General features: G+C 30.2%; 9 protein-coding genes across 9 annotated transcripts; 3 read left to right on the top strand and 6 right to left on the bottom strand. All coding sequences in view use genetic code 12, as the record gives it.

Moving 5' to 3' along the window:
* Positions 1-1,012: 1,012 nt before the first annotated feature.
* Positions 1,013-2,056, top strand: CAALFM_C209970CA (uncharacterized protein; the record flags this gene model as incomplete). The annotated part of the gene is made up of 1 exon (XM_709436.1): positions 1,013-2,056. The coding sequence occupies one exon, from the start codon at positions 1,013-1,015 to the stop codon at positions 2,054-2,056; it is 1,044 nt and encodes a 347-aa protein (XP_714529.1).
* Positions 2,057-2,481: 425 nt separating this feature from the next.
* On the bottom strand, positions 2,482-3,489 carry CAALFM_C209960WA (thiosulfate sulfurtransferase; the record flags this gene model as incomplete). Its single annotated transcript, XM_709437.2, has 1 exon — positions 2,482-3,489. The coding sequence occupies one exon, from the start codon at positions 3,487-3,489 to the stop codon at positions 2,482-2,484; it is 1,008 nt and encodes a 335-aa protein (XP_714530.2).
* A 443-nt stretch (positions 3,490-3,932) lies between these two features.
* On the bottom strand, positions 3,933-5,477 carry FCY21 (purine-cytosine permease; the record flags this gene model as incomplete). The annotated part of the gene is made up of 1 exon (XM_709438.2): positions 3,933-5,477. The coding sequence occupies one exon, from the start codon at positions 5,475-5,477 to the stop codon at positions 3,933-3,935; it is 1,545 nt and encodes a 514-aa protein (XP_714531.2).
* A 2,566-nt stretch (positions 5,478-8,043) lies between these two features.
* GCN4 (amino acid starvation-responsive transcription factor) lies at positions 8,044-9,015 on the bottom strand (the record flags this gene model as incomplete). Its single annotated transcript, XM_709439.2, has 1 exon — positions 8,044-9,015. One exon carries the CDS (start codon positions 9,013-9,015, stop codon positions 8,044-8,046), a length of 972 nt encoding a protein of 323 aa, XP_714532.2.
* Positions 9,016-10,449: 1,434 nt separating this feature from the next.
* Positions 10,450-12,201, bottom strand: CAALFM_C209930WA (uncharacterized protein; the record flags this gene model as incomplete). The annotated part of the gene is made up of 1 exon (XM_709440.1): positions 10,450-12,201. One exon carries the CDS (start codon positions 12,199-12,201, stop codon positions 10,450-10,452), a length of 1,752 nt encoding a protein of 583 aa, XP_714533.1.
* Positions 12,202-12,450: 249 nt separating this feature from the next.
* On the bottom strand, positions 12,451-12,939 carry CAALFM_C209920WA (uncharacterized protein; the record flags this gene model as incomplete). Its single annotated transcript, XM_709441.1, has 1 exon — positions 12,451-12,939. One exon carries the CDS (start codon positions 12,937-12,939, stop codon positions 12,451-12,453), a length of 489 nt encoding a protein of 162 aa, XP_714534.1.
* Positions 12,940-13,199: 260 nt separating this feature from the next.
* On the top strand, positions 13,200-13,382 carry CAALFM_C209910CA (uncharacterized protein; the record flags this gene model as incomplete). The annotated part of the gene is made up of 1 exon (XM_019475270.1): positions 13,200-13,382. One exon carries the CDS (start codon positions 13,200-13,202, stop codon positions 13,380-13,382), a length of 183 nt encoding a protein of 60 aa, XP_019330815.1.
* A 619-nt stretch (positions 13,383-14,001) lies between these two features.
* Positions 14,002-14,658, top strand: TIM23 (protein transporter; the record flags this gene model as incomplete). Its single annotated transcript, XM_709442.1, has 1 exon — positions 14,002-14,658. The coding sequence occupies one exon, from the start codon at positions 14,002-14,004 to the stop codon at positions 14,656-14,658; it is 657 nt and encodes a 218-aa protein (XP_714535.1).
* A 167-nt stretch (positions 14,659-14,825) lies between these two features.
* SMM1 (Smm1p) lies at positions 14,826-16,127 on the bottom strand (the record flags this gene model as incomplete). Its single annotated transcript, XM_709443.2, has 1 exon — positions 14,826-16,127. One exon carries the CDS (start codon positions 16,125-16,127, stop codon positions 14,826-14,828), a length of 1,302 nt encoding a protein of 433 aa, XP_714536.2.
* Between the last annotated feature and the right edge of the window lie 2,353 nt (positions 16,128-18,480).

Genomic DNA, 18,480 nt, shown 5'->3' with positions numbered 1-18,480 from the left:
GCAAGACAATGTGGAAACCATTTCTCTCTCTCTCCCCCTCCCTGCCCCAGATAATAATAATTGCATTTATGAATTATGTATCAATTCATATTCTCAATGTTGTCGTTTTAGAACAATTCATTGTTGTATATATGCAACCCCAACATTCTCTTCAATTTCAACTATCCAACCACCCCCCCTTTCTCTTTCCTGTTATATATGTGTGCTCTCTATTTGGTAATTAATGCACGAGTCTCAAGACATTTTCAACATATTAATTAAAATTTCTAGTATATATAAATAATAGGGGATTTTCCCTTGATTGATATAAAATTTTTATTCCAACCAACGCTTTAACATATTCATCCCTTGGGGGTTAAGATCAATAGTTGCTTAAATAAAACAAATATTATACTCACCAATTTACAATAAAAAACAAAAACAAAAACAAAAACAAAAAAACTATTAAGCAATCTAATTAATTAATTAATCATATAAACAAACAATATTTTGCTTAAGAATATATTTGATAATAACTTGAGAAGAGGAGGGGGTAATAATTAAAACAAGATAACATTAGTAATTTAATTTAATACTTTTTATTATAATAGCAAGATTAAATTCAATCAGTTTAGTTAGTTAATATTTATATAATCTTTTGCTTGTACCAAAGTACACTACTAACTAACTGGTTAATATTCTATTTTTTGTGGGTGGGCGTGGTTTGAATTATTGTTTTTCTTCTTAACTTTAAATCTTTTTTTTTTTTTTTTTTTTTTTTACTTAAGAGGCAAAATAACCAACAACCAACAACAACAGCAGCAGAGACAGAGAGAGAGAGACAGAGACAGCAGAGAGAGAGAAAAATTTCTTCTTCCTTTTTTTTTTTTAAAAAACAACCAACGACAACAACCAACGGGACAAAAAAAAAAAACACAACAGCACTTCAAATTTAAACCAATTACAAGGTTAATCTAACAGAAATATCCTTATTTCCTTAACTTCCTTAACTTTCTTAACTTTCTTGAATAAAATGACTACAACAGTTCCATTGATTTATTCATTTCCTGAGTTTTTAGGAGTTGCTGATGCAGTTGCTGATCATATTATTACTGCTCAAAATCAAACACTTTACAATACTACTGATCTTGATCAAATTGAACTAATCAAACAAAGATCAGGTAATACCCCTTCACATACTCCAAGACATAGTCAAAGTGGTATAGAATTGCCTTCAACTACAGCATCAGGCGCGTTGAATACTCCACTATCAAGAAATGGATCATCACCTAAATTGAATAATAACAACGGAAACACTACCACTACTAGTAGTAGTGGTAGACCTAAAAAGGAAAAGAAAATTCAAAAAAAACAAGAAGTTCGATTTAAAATTGCCATTTCTGGTGGTTCATTAATAAAAATTTTACATCAAGGATTATTACCAAGACAAAAATATATTGAATGGGATAAATGGGATATTTATTTTGCTGATGAAAGATTAGTACCGTTTGAAAGTCCTGATTCAAATTATGGTCAAGCTAAAAGAGAAATATTTGATTTAATTACTGGTGATAAAAAACCAAGAATATTCCATGTTGATGAATCATTAATTGATGATTCTCAAGAAGCTGCTGATGAATATGAAAAACAATTGATTAATAATTTTGCTAAAAAAGATTCGGTGAAATTACCTTTATTTGATTTATTTTTATTAGGTTGTGCACCGGATGGTCATATTGCTTCATTATTTCCTAATCATGGTGAACAATTGAGAGAAAAATTAGCTTGGGTTTTACCAGTATCAAATGCTCCTCTGGGACCAGAAAATAGAATAACTTTATCTATCCCAGTTATATGTCATTCCGCAAGAGTGACATTTGTTGTTGAAGGGTTAACTAAGGCACCAATTATTAAAACCATTATGGAAAGACCAGAAAAAGGTTTACCAAGTTCAATTGTTAATGAAGGTGCTGCTGGTAGAGTGAGTTGGTTTGTTGATGATGATGCATTGAATGATTTGTTTGATATAACTAAAAAGAAATACAAATATTTATCTATACCTGAACCAAGTCATTAAATAAAGAAAAGAGAATTATGACTACTTAGGCTAACGGGGTGAGTGAGGGGGGGGGGGGGAAAGAATTTGCATTTACTTTATGAAATTTTTTATTTAGGATTCTATTATATGCTCAAGCTCATGCTTATTATTATTATCATTATCATCATCATCATCATCATTATTATTATTATTAGTATTATTTACATTTAACATTTTCCACTTTTAGTTGTTTTTTTTTTTGTTATATATCTATTGATAGTTTTTTATTATTGGTTAATTACTGCTATTTAGTCTTATCTTTTTTTTTTTTCAATATAGTTCTGTTTTTAGTTAATATGTACATGCATTTGCTTTGAAATTGAAATCGCCCTTTCTCTCTCTCTAAGAATAAATTGTATTGACTATTATTATACTATTATACACATATCTCTCTCTATATATATTTAAATATCTTTTTGAATGTATTCAGAAGGTGCTCTTGAAGCCCATTCTGTCCAACTACCATCATAAACACGAACAGGAACATTTAATTTCAAAATACATTCAATACCAAATTTTAAAATAACAGCAGTAACACCAGTTCCACACATGACTATAATCCCTTTAGGATAATTTGTTAATAAATTTTCAATTTTATCATCACCATTACCATCACCATTACCATTTAGAATATTTTTTTCATGGAAAATTTCTAAAATTTCTTGTTTATTTTTGAATTGATTATTATTACCAGTTAATAATGTATTGAATGGTAAATTGATTGCACCAGGGATATGACCAGAACTTAATCCTGGTCTTGGTTCATTGGCTTTACCAATGAATCGATCTAATGATCTAGCATCTAAAAGTAAATAATCTTTCAATCCATATCCATTATTTTTTTTTTTTGTAACCAAGTCTAATAATTCTTCATATTCAATAACTTGTTGTTTATAATTTTCATTAAATTGATCTTGATCAAGTTTAACTGGATTAACAAGATTCTCGATTTCTCCCTTGTTTTGTTCTTCTTCTTCAATTGGTGGAGGGTTTCCATCAATTGGATATTCTGATTGTTTATAATTTAAATAATTATCTAATAAATATACTTTAGGATGACCAAATAATGAAAAAGTCCAAGCGGCACGAGGACTCAGAAATATACCCAATTTATCATATACAACAATTGAATCATTTAAATTCAATTGTAAATCTTTATAAGCTTGTTCCATAATTGATATATTTGATGGTAACATATGAGGATATGGACTGGTTGGATCAATATATTTATCTAAATCAAAAAATTTCAGATTTGGAATACGTTCTTTAATGAATTCTTGTTTAGCATTTTTGGGATTATTGGGCATATACCAAGTTGCATCTATGGCGATTACTCGTTTTGATGGATTGGATGTAGATAATAATGCTCTATATGCTGATGGAGTAATTGTTGTTAAAAATGATCTCGACATGAAGTGGTGGTGGTGGTAGTGATAGTAGTTGTTGTTGTTGATGGTGGTTTAAATAAGATCTCTCCCATATTTTTTTTGTTGTTGAATTTTTGTTAAATCTCTGGGGAGGAAAAGGGGGGAAGGGGGTAGGTAGGAGGTAGGAGGGAGGAGGAAAGGGCCACGCGGTTTTGCGTATCCCGGAATTAATTTCCTCTAACGTTGGTATTGACCATGAACCGCTGCTTCTCTCTCCACTTTAAAAAAATCCCACTTACACTTAATATATATCAAACTCTTAATAATAATAATTCCATATCACAAGTAAGTTGTAAATTGTAAAGAATTTTTTTAAAAAAAATTCTACAAATTAATCATTTAACATTAATACAAGATATCTAATATACAAAAAAAAACACACACACACACACAATAAACAAATAGTAGTCCTCTATCTAATTTTTATTCTATCGAATATATTTCTTTTCAAAATATCTAGCGACATTAAACCCAATAAAGGCAAATCCAATAGCTAGTTCAAATCCAATATCACCACCAAATTCACCAATTCTTCTACCAATAACACCACTATACCAAGTTTGATTCATACCTAAAACAACCCCAGCAACACCACAAGCAAATCCGAAAACTCCAGCATAACCAACAGGGTAAGCTTCTTTATCATTCCATCTTTCATAATCATATCCATCAAATCTACCACTATTCCAAATGAAATGAGATGCAAACATTATACTTTCATAAATTGATAAATAATAGGAAATTAAATTCATAAAATTTTCCATAACGGCTTCAAATTTATAATATGCGGGGATACAAATGGCTAAAGTGGCACCATTACCAGCAATAGTCCAAGCAACTCTTGGGATTTTTCTGAAACCAGCCCAAACAGTTTGAGCTGATAAAGCCATAGAATACATATTAGGAACATTATTAGCCACAGTAGATAAAGCCAAAACAACACAACAAAATTGACCAAATCCATGTAAAGAATCATGAACCAAAATGGCATAAACTAACCCACCAACAGAATCTTCCTTATATAATCTAGTCCATTCTGGATCACCAGCAATACCAGTGGCACAAGCAGCACCCAATATTAAAGTAAACATTAATGGAGTTAATAATCCAAAGAAAATACTGAAAAAAATCTTCCAAGAATTAGTATTACGAGGATGATAAACAACATAATCACTCAGATAAGTAGTCCAACCCGTGGCGAACCCGAAAACTGTACCACCAAAACTTAAAACATTACCAGCAGTAGTTTCACCACCTTCAAATGATTTACTAGTGAATTTATTTGTCATGGCAAATCTAACAATTATAATAATGAAAATAATCAAATTTGGAATCCAGGCCCATTTTTCATAAGCATGAATAACATGATATCCAAAAAATGTCACCAAAACGGTACAAACAACAATAATAAGACAACCAGCCCAAGGTGGTAAAGTCCCATTATTAACAATATGCAATAATTGAGCTGAAGACATGGTATTAACTGCACCCCAACCAACACAAGCAACAACATTAATAGCAGCAAAAAGTCTTGTAGTAAGATCACCAATAAGAAATTTCGATAATAACATTTGTCTTAATCCTAAAGCTGATCCAAAACATGAAAAAAATGCCACGGGGAACCCACCTAGTATTGAAAAGAAAATAATCACTAATACTGCTTGACCAAAAGCTAATCCAAATACGGTTATACCAAGAGCACCTAATGAAAAAGTTGCAATGACTAAATTTGCACTTAACCACATGGTGGCTAAATTCCAAAATGAAGTATCAGTTTTTTCTTCATCAGTGACTAATTCAATACCTTTAGTTTCAGCATTTAATTTATGTGCCCATCTATCAATGAAATTTAATTTTGTTGTTTCAATTTCTGCATCTGCACCCGATGATGAGGAAGATGGGTCCATGGAATCATACAGATTGACCGAAGTCTTTTCTGGCATTCCTAAATTCTTTTCAGGATCACTAGACATAGTTTTAAAATCAAGGGGAGTGTAATAATAATAATAATAATCTATTGTAAGGATGGTGATGGGAGAATTATATTTACTGTTAATTGATACAAGTAAATATATAGGGGATGATAGGATATGGGGATAAAGGTAAAATGGGAAAGGTAAAGGGATAAAAGGTTGTAAATAAACTAAGAAGGTTTTAATAAAAACTTTAAGGGAAAAGGAATGGTATTAAATATTAAAAAGAAAAGAAAAGAAAAAAAGGTTTTTCTGAAAGATAAGCATTTAAAGAATTGGGTATATATATTTATTTATTTATTTATTTATTTCAACAGTTTTGTTGTTTGTTTGTTAATATTGTTAGAGGATGGACGATGAGTAAAGTAAGTAAGTAAGTAAGTAGTAAGACACACACACACACACTATATCATGATGATATTAGAAGAAGAAGAAGAAAAAAAAAAATTTTTTTCTTAAGGCAAATAAAGAGACAGAAAAAAAAAAAAGAAATTAAAAAAAAAATTGATTGACGCAGGTGATACTAAATAATCACTACTAACTGCACACAAATTGAATAATTAAATTGGCAACAACAAAGAAGAGATAAATTAGAAAAATGCCTCATTCCATCGGAACTTCCCATTCAATTGTATCAATAATTGATTTTGATTTTGATTTTGATTTCGAATGCAAAAGACCGACAGGAAATTATCCAACGGAATAAGACATTGATAATTAGTTGTAAGTCTACCAACAACAACAGAAGGGTCTTGTGTGTTGGTATTTGTTTTTGTTACCAAGAAAAAAAAAAGTGAAAAGTTTAAATGGGTTATCTTTAATCATGTCAATCAATCAATCAAAAAAAGTTTATATGTTAGATAGATAGGCTGTCTACTACCATCGGAACAATCAGAGTAACAACTATTTCTAGTAAGTTCACGCCTTAATGATGCTGACCTTCGCCTTAATAGTATTCCATTGTGGGGGGGGGGGGGTTTCAACTCAATCAACAAAATGGTCCATACTAGGCCGCGGGCATATCCAATTTAACATCAAATCAAATAGATTATGATTCTTATCATAGATTGTATTACATTATAAAAGGTATGGCTACTAAATTCATTTTCACTATACATCCCTCATCCCCTTTAATTTTCGTAATAGAACTTTCTTTCTTTTAATATTGGATCTTATCAATAGATATGCAATATAATACGCCTGAAATTTTTATTTTATACGGCTCCAAAAATTATTTTTTATTATTCGTTTTATTGGCATTGGTTTTAATTGGTTAAAATTATCCCCCCCCCTGTCTTATCAAATTTCAAATCATTCCTTACTTATATATTACCCCCCCCCCCCCCCTTTAAATCATATCAATCTTTTATTGTAATAACATTTTCGCTAATCGAAAAGATTGTTCTTTAATAAAATCATATGGTTAATGTTAATGTTAATGTTAATGTTTGTTTATCAACCTTTGCATAATATAGAAAAACAGCTTAAGATTTCTATTATTTTTTAAATAATCATTAATCCTTGTCATGATGATTGTGATACTTTCCACAAAACGGGTCAGAAAAAAAAAACAACGGCGTTTTTTTAACAAATTAAAACTTGCGTGACGTCGTCGTCGTGTTTCTTCTTGTCCCACTGGTGTCACAATCTCTTTTTTTTGATGAATGGATTTTTATTATTGAAACTCATACTCTACTTTATTCGAAGGCATAGATAGATTGGTCACAATTCTTTAATATCAATCTATGGTAATATACGTTCTTTTCTTTTTTTTTTGACTCCAGTTTTTTTTTTTTCAAAAGAGATCACAAAAAAATTTTGAGATCCTATTCTTACTTACTTGATAGTTATAATAATCAATTTTTTACAGAATTTGGGTGCCCAAATCTTTTTCATTGTAGACACACACACACACACTCTCTCTCTCTATGTCTATGCAAGATCAAACAATTAGTATAGAAGCAGGGGGGTAGGCAAGATACATTTTACATCATTTATAAATAAACTATCCTCTTTTCAGTTCACATATGTTGTATACACCAATGATTGCAAACATAATAGTATCAAAAAGAAAAAAAAGAAAAAAAAAATTAATGTAGTTATAGTAAAGAACTAAACTATATTTTATATTTGCACTTATTGAACTATACGGCTTTCTTGTTATAAAGTCTACCATCAATTAAACTAAAATTTTAACAACTATATATATAACCCTATTCACCTTTTCAATTGATTGCAATAAACATTGGGTTTTAGGATTAACATCATAAATATTTTCCTGTTCAGGTGGTAGCGTTTTGCCAACGTGACTTTAGGGCTATAAGCCTAACCATCTTACACTACTTTAACCAATCGTCAAACCAAAAAAAAAAAAAAAAGAGGAAATTGCTTACAAAAAGTTAATAATAACTTTCTTCTTACCTAATTTTAAATTTAACAAATATATATATATATATTAAAATATTATCTGGACGAAGATATAATATTTTTATAAAAAAAACAATAATAATTTTCTAAATTTTTCTTTTTTTTAAAAAAAACGAGAGGTATATATAGTAGTAACTTTTTAAAATTGAATACCATTAACTCTTAACAATTCTTGTAATCTTTCAACTTGATCTTGTAAAGCTTGCTTTTCATTAATCAAATTCTCAACTTTATCTTCCAATTGACTCATTCTTTCCATTTTACGAGCTCTGGATCTTCTAGCAGCTTCAGTATTTTTAGCTCTTTTCAAAGCAGCAGCATCTTTAATGTCATCAACAACAATCGGTTGTAAAGGTTGAGATCTATGTTTTTTCGAATAGGTAACACAACCCAAATGATCAACTTTAACTCTTTTTTTAGAATTTTTAGAATCCAATAATGGTGTTGGTAAAGTGGATGAAGGATTTGGTGTTACCAATTGAAATTGCTTTTTACTTGCAACAACAACTTCACCACCAGCAGTGACTGTGGTAGCAATAGTACTTTCTGGACTGTTTAATGATGAAGTAGAAGCAGAAGTAGCAGCAGAAATGGTACGATTTGGTGATGGTTCCAATAATAAAGCTTCAATAGTATCTTCTCTTGGAACAAGAGCATCATCATCATCATCATCGTCATCAGCGTCGTCATCATTGTTCTCGTTATCTTCATTCAATGATAACATTGGTTCTTTGCTAGTAGCACCAGCTATAGCAACACCATCATCATTGTCATCTCCAAAAAGAGCAACCCAATCTTCTGATGAATTGACTTTGGCTCCGTCCATAATCAAATCCAATTCATCAAACATTGGAGTATGATCAATATCATTGACTCCATCCAAATTGGTGCTGAAAACCGACTCCAATACACTGGAATGGATTTGAAATGGAGTGGAAACAGTTTCTGAAGCCTTTTGCATTTCTGGTAAACCTAAATTTAATTCCAAACCAATTTCGTTTTTGGTAGCAACAGTATCAACCTTTTGATGTTGTTGTTTAAATGGAGAAGCAAATAAATCTTGAGATTCAAATAAAGAATCTTCATAAATAATAGGAGTAGTAGCAGGCATTTTATCTAATAATAATGGTAACAAAGCTAATTAATGTAATGTAATTTAATTTAAATAACAACAGTAAATATAATAATAATAATATTGAGGCAGGACTTTCTAAGTAGTAGTAATAATAATAATAGTAATTCTATAGTTCTTTCTTATGATTTTGATTTTTCAATTTCTAAGGTAGTAGCAAAAGCAGTAGTAAAGGGGACACCATTTTAACGGTAATTAATAACAATTCTATTTTAGCATATTTAAAAAGGGGGGGATAGTAAACAAAGTAAGTAAAAGGTGTTGTAATAAAAACAATTATTTGATAACAAAACAACTTTTTTTTTCTAATTAATTAATAAACAAATTTATTGTATTACAAGGGTAAATAAATTTAGGCACACATTTTTTCTAATGTATATAATCTTGGAAAAAATTTGGACAATATAATGAATAAAAAAGGGGTAAATAATAAATAATAATAATTTATGATAAGTTTATAGCAGATTTAAGACGTAGTAGTAATAGTAGTAGTAGTAGTAGTAGTTGTTGTTGTTGTTATGTTACTTTGTTCTTAATTATATAATTGGTGTAATTAATAAGAGAAAGAAGAAGAAGAAGAAAAAGAGGAAATTTTATTCAACTTTTTTTAAGCGCAAGGTTATTTCTTGTTGATTTTATAATGAAAAATTTTTTTTTATCTCTCTCTCTCCCTGCTGCTGCTGTTGTTGTTGTTGTTGTTGTTAATAAATTTTTTTGTATGTGAGTGTAGGATAGTCGTGTCCTTGTGGTGAATAAATTAATTTAACACAAAAAAATCAGTAGTTTTTGCTTTTTTTTTGGGAGGTGTTACGACAATATTATTGGTCAATGATAATAATAACAACTAAAGTATATTGTGTAAAGTCGTGTCCCATGTGATGATAAAGGCCTTTTTACTCTATTCAGAACAAACATTCAACTAACTTACGAGAGAAATTATGACTCATAAATTTATATTTACATTTTCGCTATTTTTCTATTCTTTAGAGGAGAAGAAGAAGAACTTCCCCCTTTTCAAACAATAGTCCCCCCTCCCCTTTTTCTTTCATGGGCTGTATTCATATTTCCACCATATATCCATAATTGACGAATTCATTAAGTTTATATATTTCTTAACCGTTTTTTTATTTTCAAAATGCCTAGAATTTGTTGATCTAAAAAAAAATAAAGAATATATGTAAAACGCCCCGTTTGCTAATTATCACGTGTTGTTGTAAAATTTAAATTGTTAGCAGTTACTAACAAAAACTCCGGTACCGCTAACGTACAAAAGTGTGCCACTTAGTATAGAGAAACTTTAAGCGACGAGAGAGAATAATAATTGCAACAACAGTTTGTAAATGAAAGTTGCTAACATATATTGACTCTATTTAGACAAGACCAAATGAAATAACGGACCAGTTTCTTCCTTGTCTATTTCATTTTAAACCATTTGGGAACTTTTGGTTTTTTCGTAGATTTAGAATCATTGTCGGTGGTGGTGGTGGTGGTGTTACTTCTTGGTGTATTAACTCTTTTTTCATTATCGGTTCCACTTGGTAATTCTCCTCTATGTCTTTCTAACACTCTTTCAGGTAATTCTTCACTTTGTTTTATGTTTAAATTATCATTTTTAATATAGGGTCCTTTTAAATTCAAATCGGGTTTTTGTAATTCCCAAATAAGCATGATTCTTTCTTGTTGGAAATCAGGTAAATTATATAAATACTCATTATTATTAGAATAAGACATATCAATGGTTTTAAATGGTGGATGACCATGTTTTAAATTATAAATATTAATAAATTTTGGTAATAATAATTCATCAATTTTTTTAATTAAATTACCAAATTTGATCTCATGAACATTTTCAATAAAATTGATTTGTAAAATTGATGCATCAGGAAATTTGATTCTAATTTGATATTTATTAGGTAAACTAATTGGTTTATCTCCTTTTGATTTAGGTTTTCTTTTAGCAGAATCTCTAATCATATTTTGATATGTTTTCGCTTGATTTAACGTCAACTCGTAATCTTCGTCGGGATTTTCATACAATGCTTGTTGCTTATTGGAAGGAATGTATAATTGTGGTGTATCTTTGATTTCTTCTTCTTGAAATGTATATTGTTGTGGTTGTACAATTGTTGGATGTGACAAGTTTTCCTGTTTTGGTTGAATTGCTTGTCTCTCATTCAGGGAAGATACTTCATGTGGTAGATCTTCTTTTGGGTCTTCAATAATAGCGTCTTCCACAGCATCAACATTTTTATTGTCTTGCTGCTCTTGCTGTTGTTGTTGGACCTGCTGTTGCTGTTGCTGTTGCTGCTGTTCTTTCAAACTTTGTTCTACTTTCTCCTGTTCATGAACCTTCTTCTTTCTAATACTCTCTTGTTCAATATGTAATCTAATTGCTTCTTCTTGTTTTTCTTTAACCATTCTATCATTATCATCATTATCAATTTTTCTATATTTCAATCGAACAACAACATTATTAGATTTCCCCACAATTGATTCTAAAGTAGTTTCACGATATTTTTCCGATTCAATAATAACATTAACAATTCGTAAATCTGATTGACGGGAAATATCCCCATTGAATTTTTCAATCAATTCAATTAAATTCAATCCACTAGAACATTTTTGTACTTTACTTGAACCAGTATCATCATTAATAAATTTAACATTAATCTTATGATGATTGGCACTACCAGTATTGGTGGTGGTGTCTACATTTGTAGAGGAGTTCAGTTTAGGAATGGTTTTTAAATTCAATTTGGCATTATTTAATAAATTGGTTAATCGAATAGGCAATGATCCATCTAATAATTTTCCATTATGATAAAGTTGTCCTTCATAATTATTAGGGTCGATTTTATATACCGTTAAAGCTTGTAATATCAATTGATTAATTGATGTTGATTTTGGTACTGTGATTTTTTTACCTTGTAATGGTTGATTGTAATTAATGAAGAAATTGATTGTAGGTGACGATGATGATGACATTGTGAATTGAGTTGTGAAAATAGGGTTGTAATGATTTAGTGGCAAATCATTAACGAAGAGTAAAAGAATTGAAAATTGACGGTTGTAGTTGGTGTGTACAAAAAAAAAAAATTTGAGTGAATTGAGATCTTGTCCAATCGACACGACCTGGAGAAGATGGCTGATAGTAGGACTACACATAATCTACCATAAGTTAGGCATGGAAACGGCTCTATTAGTATATTAATAGATAAGTAGTAGTTACAACATCAGAATCAGTATATAAAATCTTGAAAAAGCTTCCATCGGAACAAGCCTCACTATTAAATCTGGAAGATATAAATCTATTGTTCCCAATAATACTTTCTATATACAAGCAAAATGAATCAACTCATCGACCAATGTATCTAAAATCATAACAATCTATGTGCATCTCATTACTTCATTCATTCAATCATCATCAGGGATATATTTACTTTTCAAAATTCTTCGTACTGATTCTGGAGAAATATGGAAAATTTTCCCTAAATCTGCAGTTGTAAAATGTGGGAAATATTGTTTCAATTCTCGTAATTTATTCATTTCCAGTCGTGATAATTTTTTAGTTGGATTCCAATGACTATGCTTTGATTTAATGGTTCGATTTCGTTTCATCCAAAATGGTTGATTATTGGGATTATGTTTTATATCATTTTTAATAACCGATTTTTGAAATTGTTCAAATAATATTTGATCAGTAGTAGGAGATTGAGACTGTGATGAAGAAGTGGAAGTGGATGTGGGTGTTGGTGTGAAGGTGGTGGTGGTGGTTGATTTCTTTTGATTACTTTCTATTGATTTTCGAGGTTTATTTGTAGAATAACATGAATACCAATTATATATAAATCTATTTGTTGGTAGTATCTTACAACTTGGTGATATCAATAGTTGTTTTATCATTTTTGGAAACTAAGTATAGTAGAAACTCACAGATGAGATATATTATAGATATCTAATCTTCAAGTAAGAAAATTCTTCTGCTCTTCCTTAAGTCGTGTAAGCTGGTTACATTTTTTGAAGAACAACAACAAAACCACGCCTACAAAAAAAAAACTGGACCTGGAAAACTTCCACCATGTATTGCTTAATAAAACAACAAAGCTAATAAGCTGGTCTTCTGCTAATACATCCAACCCTCTCCATATCCATACTTCTACAATATGATAACTGATGAACAATTGAATACCATTGCATTGACATTTGGTTTTGCTTCAATAATATTAATCATAATATATCATGCCATATCTACTAATGTACATAAATTAGAAGATGAAACTCCATCATCTTCATTTACCAGAACAAATACTACTGAAACTACTGTTGCAAGTAAGAAAAAGAAGTAATAACTGATGGATTTTCCCTCCTACCACCAATTGAATAATGCTAGACTTGTTGGTGTGCTACAAATATTTCAAAAGAAAATACGAATACTTTATAAAATGGTAAGAACGGAAGATGGTTTCTCATTTATACACTAAATATAAATCATATACACAAACACAAATACATACATACACCTATATCCCTTTATTTGAATATATAACTTATTTCGTTGAACCATTTTCTTTCTATGTGCTTCTCACGTGACCTTTCCTGAGTCCTTTCTTTTTATATACCGGAAAATTTTTATTTAGTGTTAGATGCTTAAGCAGTGCAAGGGCGAAGAGTAAAATCTTCTCTAACAAAACAAACGAACTGAGTAGCGAACAAAAAAAAAATTTTCATTCCTTAAGATTGACTCGTCCCCCCGATATAAAGCAGTTTTTGGTTTACAATTAATATACTCATCATTTATAGAGAGAGGATATCATATATAATACTATTAACGTCTATTATTTATTTATTTTTTGTATTATTTTTGGAATAACCAAACTCAATAAAGAGAGACTACTAGAAATTATTTATCAAATCGAAAAGATCATTTTTATCATATAAACATAATAGCATAACGACAACATCATCATGTCTTGGATATTTGGAAAATCATCAACAAACAACGACAATAACACTACTACCACCACGAACGATCAATCATCAATTAAACAAACATTAGGGTTTGATCCTAAAGAAGTTGCCGATGTCAACACCATTATATCTACCCCTGGAGCTATTTCTGCCAGTAGATTACACCCTTTAGCTGGATTAGATAAAGGTATTGAATATTTAGATTTAGAAGAAGAACAATTAAATACTGTCGAAGGTTCTAAAGGTTTAATTCCAAGTAGATCATGGACTGATGATTTATGTTATGGTACTGGTGCAGTATATTTATTAGGTTTGGGAATTGGGGGATTATATGGTTTTCAACAAGGTATAAAAACATTACCGGAATCAGCTCCTTCAAAAGTCAAATTAAATCATATTTTAAATAATATTACTAAAAGAGGTCCATTTTTAGGTAATAGTGCTGGGGTATTAGCTTTAACTTATAATTTAATTGATTCTACTATTGATGGTATAAGAGAAAAACATGATGATTTAAATTCTGTCACTGCTGGAGCATTAGCCGGTGCGTTATTTAAAAGTAGTGCTGGTTTGAAACCAATGGCTTATTCTTCAGTAATGATGGCTGGTGCTGCTGGTATTTGGTGTGGTTTAAAAAGATTTTTACAAGAATAAATGATGTGTGTATGTAAGTTTGGTGGACGGGTTTGGTTTCGATGATGAAGAAATTTTTAAATTTTCTATAATACTTGTATAAAGAATACATATACGTACATGCATGTTTGTATGTACGATTTTATATCTATAAATTAAATTTTAACTATTAATGTTGTAAAGATTAATCAAGTTACTTTGATGGGGTTTTCTATACTTGACAGGGGTTGAGTTTGGCTTTTTGCCATCTTTTTCTTTTGTCGTTTGGATGGTTGATTAGACACATTATTATTATTATCATTCAGGAGTGGTCGTTTAGTAGGAGTATCATCGAAATCTTCCAACATAGTTGATTCTTGCCATTCATGGAAAAATTTCGTCATATATTCTCCTCTTTGGGCAATATGTTTTTGAAATTGATCTAAATTGAAAAAATTGGCTTTTTGACAATCACGATTCATTATAGTAAAAATTTTATCCAACCCTTTTGTAGACATTTGCTTCTGCTTTTCATATTCTTGAGATATTTCTTTCAATATAACACCCATTTGATCAAAACTTTTCGTTTGAGATAATTTTTGAAAATATTTTGATTTGCCAGGAATCATATTCAACATTAAAAATTTAGTTGCCAGGAAATTTTGATAATATTTTTGACAAATTTCAAATAATTCTTGTATAATTAAACATTGTGGTTTTGGTGAATGGCTGAAAACTGAAGGATTTGCTTCCGCTGCTTCAGCAATCATAATACTCAATTTTCCTCCACCGTTGTCATTCAATGCTGATTGGAGATTTTTCAAATCAGCAACATTTTGCATATTACCATTAATCACTAAATTAACTCCTGCTGTTTGAATAATGGGGATCAATTTAGGTAAGAAATTCCATACTGGATCTTGACGATTTCTCATGATTGGAGTACGACAATGAATCGTTAAATTAGATATCCCCGTTTGTAAAATTTTTTCAATTAAATTTTTCAGTTGATCATAATTATTAAATAATCGAATTTTACAACTAATGGATTTTTTATTCGGGATACCAATTTTTTCAACTAAATTGATCAAGATAGAACATAATTTATCTGGAGTTTTCAATAACTCTGCTCCCATACCACTATGAGTTGAGAAATTTTTCGGACATCCACAATTTAAATCAATACCATCAACATCATCAATCACTTTTCGAGCAGCATCTACTGCTAATTGAGGATCACTCGATCCAAGTTGTAATATTAGTCTCCCGGTTTCAACAGGATGTTTACGGAAAATCACAGTTTTCTTGTCCAGTTGTTGATGATTAGATACAATATAATCAATGGTATTTAATTCTTGATTGATGATTCGAGTCGATTGTAAGATTTTTTTATCAACTAATTCCGGAGTCCAAAGTAAATCACAACCATATCTTAATGATAAAAGACGAATAGGTAGTTCTCCACTTCTTACCATGGGGGCAAGACATAATTTATTTGCATATTCAATCATATTGTGATGTGTGGATAGAGTAATAGGTGGTGTTTTTTAGGTTGATAATTTTTTTTTTTTTGCTTATAAGGTTGATGAGGTTGTGCATGGTGTAACAATTTCCAATACACACACAAAAAAAAAAGAACTTCCATTATCAAAACAATTTTTGAGGTTGATCAAATCGTGAGAATTGATTTTTGGTTGCAAAAACTTATACAACAACCATCAACTAAGACAACGATCAATGCAAAGCACAAAAAACAGAGGGTAATCGGTATCAAGTACTATACTGGAAAGAATAAGAATCAGTTAATTATTAAAGTATTGGTGTTTGTTGTAATTCTTGCAACTACCTTGTTTGTCACACATTTGTCCCTCCCTCCTTTAGCGTGTCGTTAAGATTAATTAAGTATACTAAGAGATATTGGAAAGAAGTGTTTGGAACTAGAAGTCCAAGGTTTTATAGTGGGTATGAATCTACGAAAAGGAAGAATGGAAGTGGCGTAGGTGTGGAATAATAGGGGTTAAAGACTTAACGAATGATGGGCTGGGCATAATTTGTTGATGGTAGGCGAGTGGTAGGATTACCGAATCCATTTAAGCCAATGACACCTTGATCATTAGTCATCGGTGTATTCCGATTGAGGAAATACAAACAAAACGAAAAATAAAAAAAAAGTGTCACACTTTTTTTTTCTTATATATATATAGTTTGTTGTTTAAAGGAAAGTAGTGTATTTAAATTTAAATGTCTGAACAAAACTTGGGTCAATCAAACGTTTTGACATTTGAAAAAAAAGACAACTCTGACAAAATCGTGATTGGTTTGAGTTTGTTGTATGGGGAGGCTTACTTCGGAAATAACATTAAATAAGAAAACTACTACTTCCAATAAATGTCTGCAAATGGTTATTACATCAAAAAAGAAATAAAAACAAAAAATCTTTAAGCAGAAAGAAAAAAAAGAAACGTGAAAATGTATTATACATACAGACAGTAAAGAAAAAAAGACAATTGTGGGAATGTTGCACGATGAGCTAGAATGGAGTCGTGCATTTAATTACTAATCAACACCATGTCACTATAAAGTCACTACAATTAATTCCTTGTCTGATCTTGATCTTCTTGGTGGTGGCATATTATCACATGGGTGTTTCTCTAAGTTTGAACGTTTTCCCTATACAATTGGTAGTTTTATGTTCTATTATCAATTGCAATAGTCAATGGAAGTATAAACTGATTGTGTAATCGTCTAGATGTTAAATATGCTTTAACAATTGCATAAGCTTTAAGCAGAGAATTTCAAGTTGCGTGGTTCCTGTTCCCGATTTTCCGCTGGAATGATTTTAAAAACAATATCCAATTGTTGCAAAGTAACGATACAAACACAATAGAAGAGAAACAAATCGTCATATTATTTTTTTATTTTTCTTTCTTCGGGTTTTTCTATTATTAGGAATTGGTTCTACAATGTATTATATGTTTTTCTATTCCAATTCCACTTCCATGCTACTAACAATAAATCTTTTTTTTGGGTTGATATATGTCATGTGTATTTGAATAGATTGTTGTTGTGGTTTAGTAGTCACGAGATCAGATTTTTTTTTATATTTTTTTTGTTGTCTGGTTCACGTCTCTCCCCATCCTCTTCACCCCACAGTTTTTAAAATCACACACAAAATGAATGGGAAATGCTATAATCAAAACAGCACAATAAACACCTAGAATATTCTTTCCATACAGAAAAAGGTCAATTACCACTTCAATTGAATGTTAGCGGTATTATTGAAAGAATATGTAAAATAAATCTCCGATGCATACAAATTAAAAAAAATGAATGACTCACTATAGATCATTACAGTTCTCGCTTGCTTTTTTTTGTCTGTCAATGACACAGATTTCCAAAATAGGGAAGTCAACGGTTGAAGCCATCAAAAAAAAAAAAGATTTAGTTTCTCTTTTTTTTTATCTCTTATCGCATTTGAAACATACATAATAAGAAAAAAAAATACGTGATGGGGGGAAGAAGAAGGCCAGAGAAAGTAAAGAATGTTAAAATTCCACATATACGTTTCAATTTATTGTTAAAATGAAGTAATTTATATGTTCAAATATTGCAATTGTATTCAATTGACTAGCAATTGGTATACTAAGATTGTTCTAAGATTATAAAAGAATAGAATTAGTAGGAATAGAAGAAGAAGAATAAAAAAGAAAGTGGTGTGGGCTTTGAAACAAAAAAAAGAGTTCAGTAATTGTCTGGGACAACAACAACAACAACAACAACAACAGCAAATCGTGACTGTATTTTTGTCTTTTAAATTTAGTAAATAAAAAAGAAATTTAACAACGAAAAACATAAACAATCAAA

This window comes from Candida albicans, chromosome 2 (assembly GCF_000182965.3).
Source record: "Candida albicans SC5314 chromosome 2, complete sequence".
NCBI classification, from domain to species: Eukaryota; Fungi; Ascomycota; class Pichiomycetes; order Serinales; family Debaryomycetaceae; genus Candida; species Candida albicans.
The sequence above is the reverse complement of the archived record's forward strand: the minus strand, read 5'-3'. Positions and strand labels throughout refer to the sequence as shown.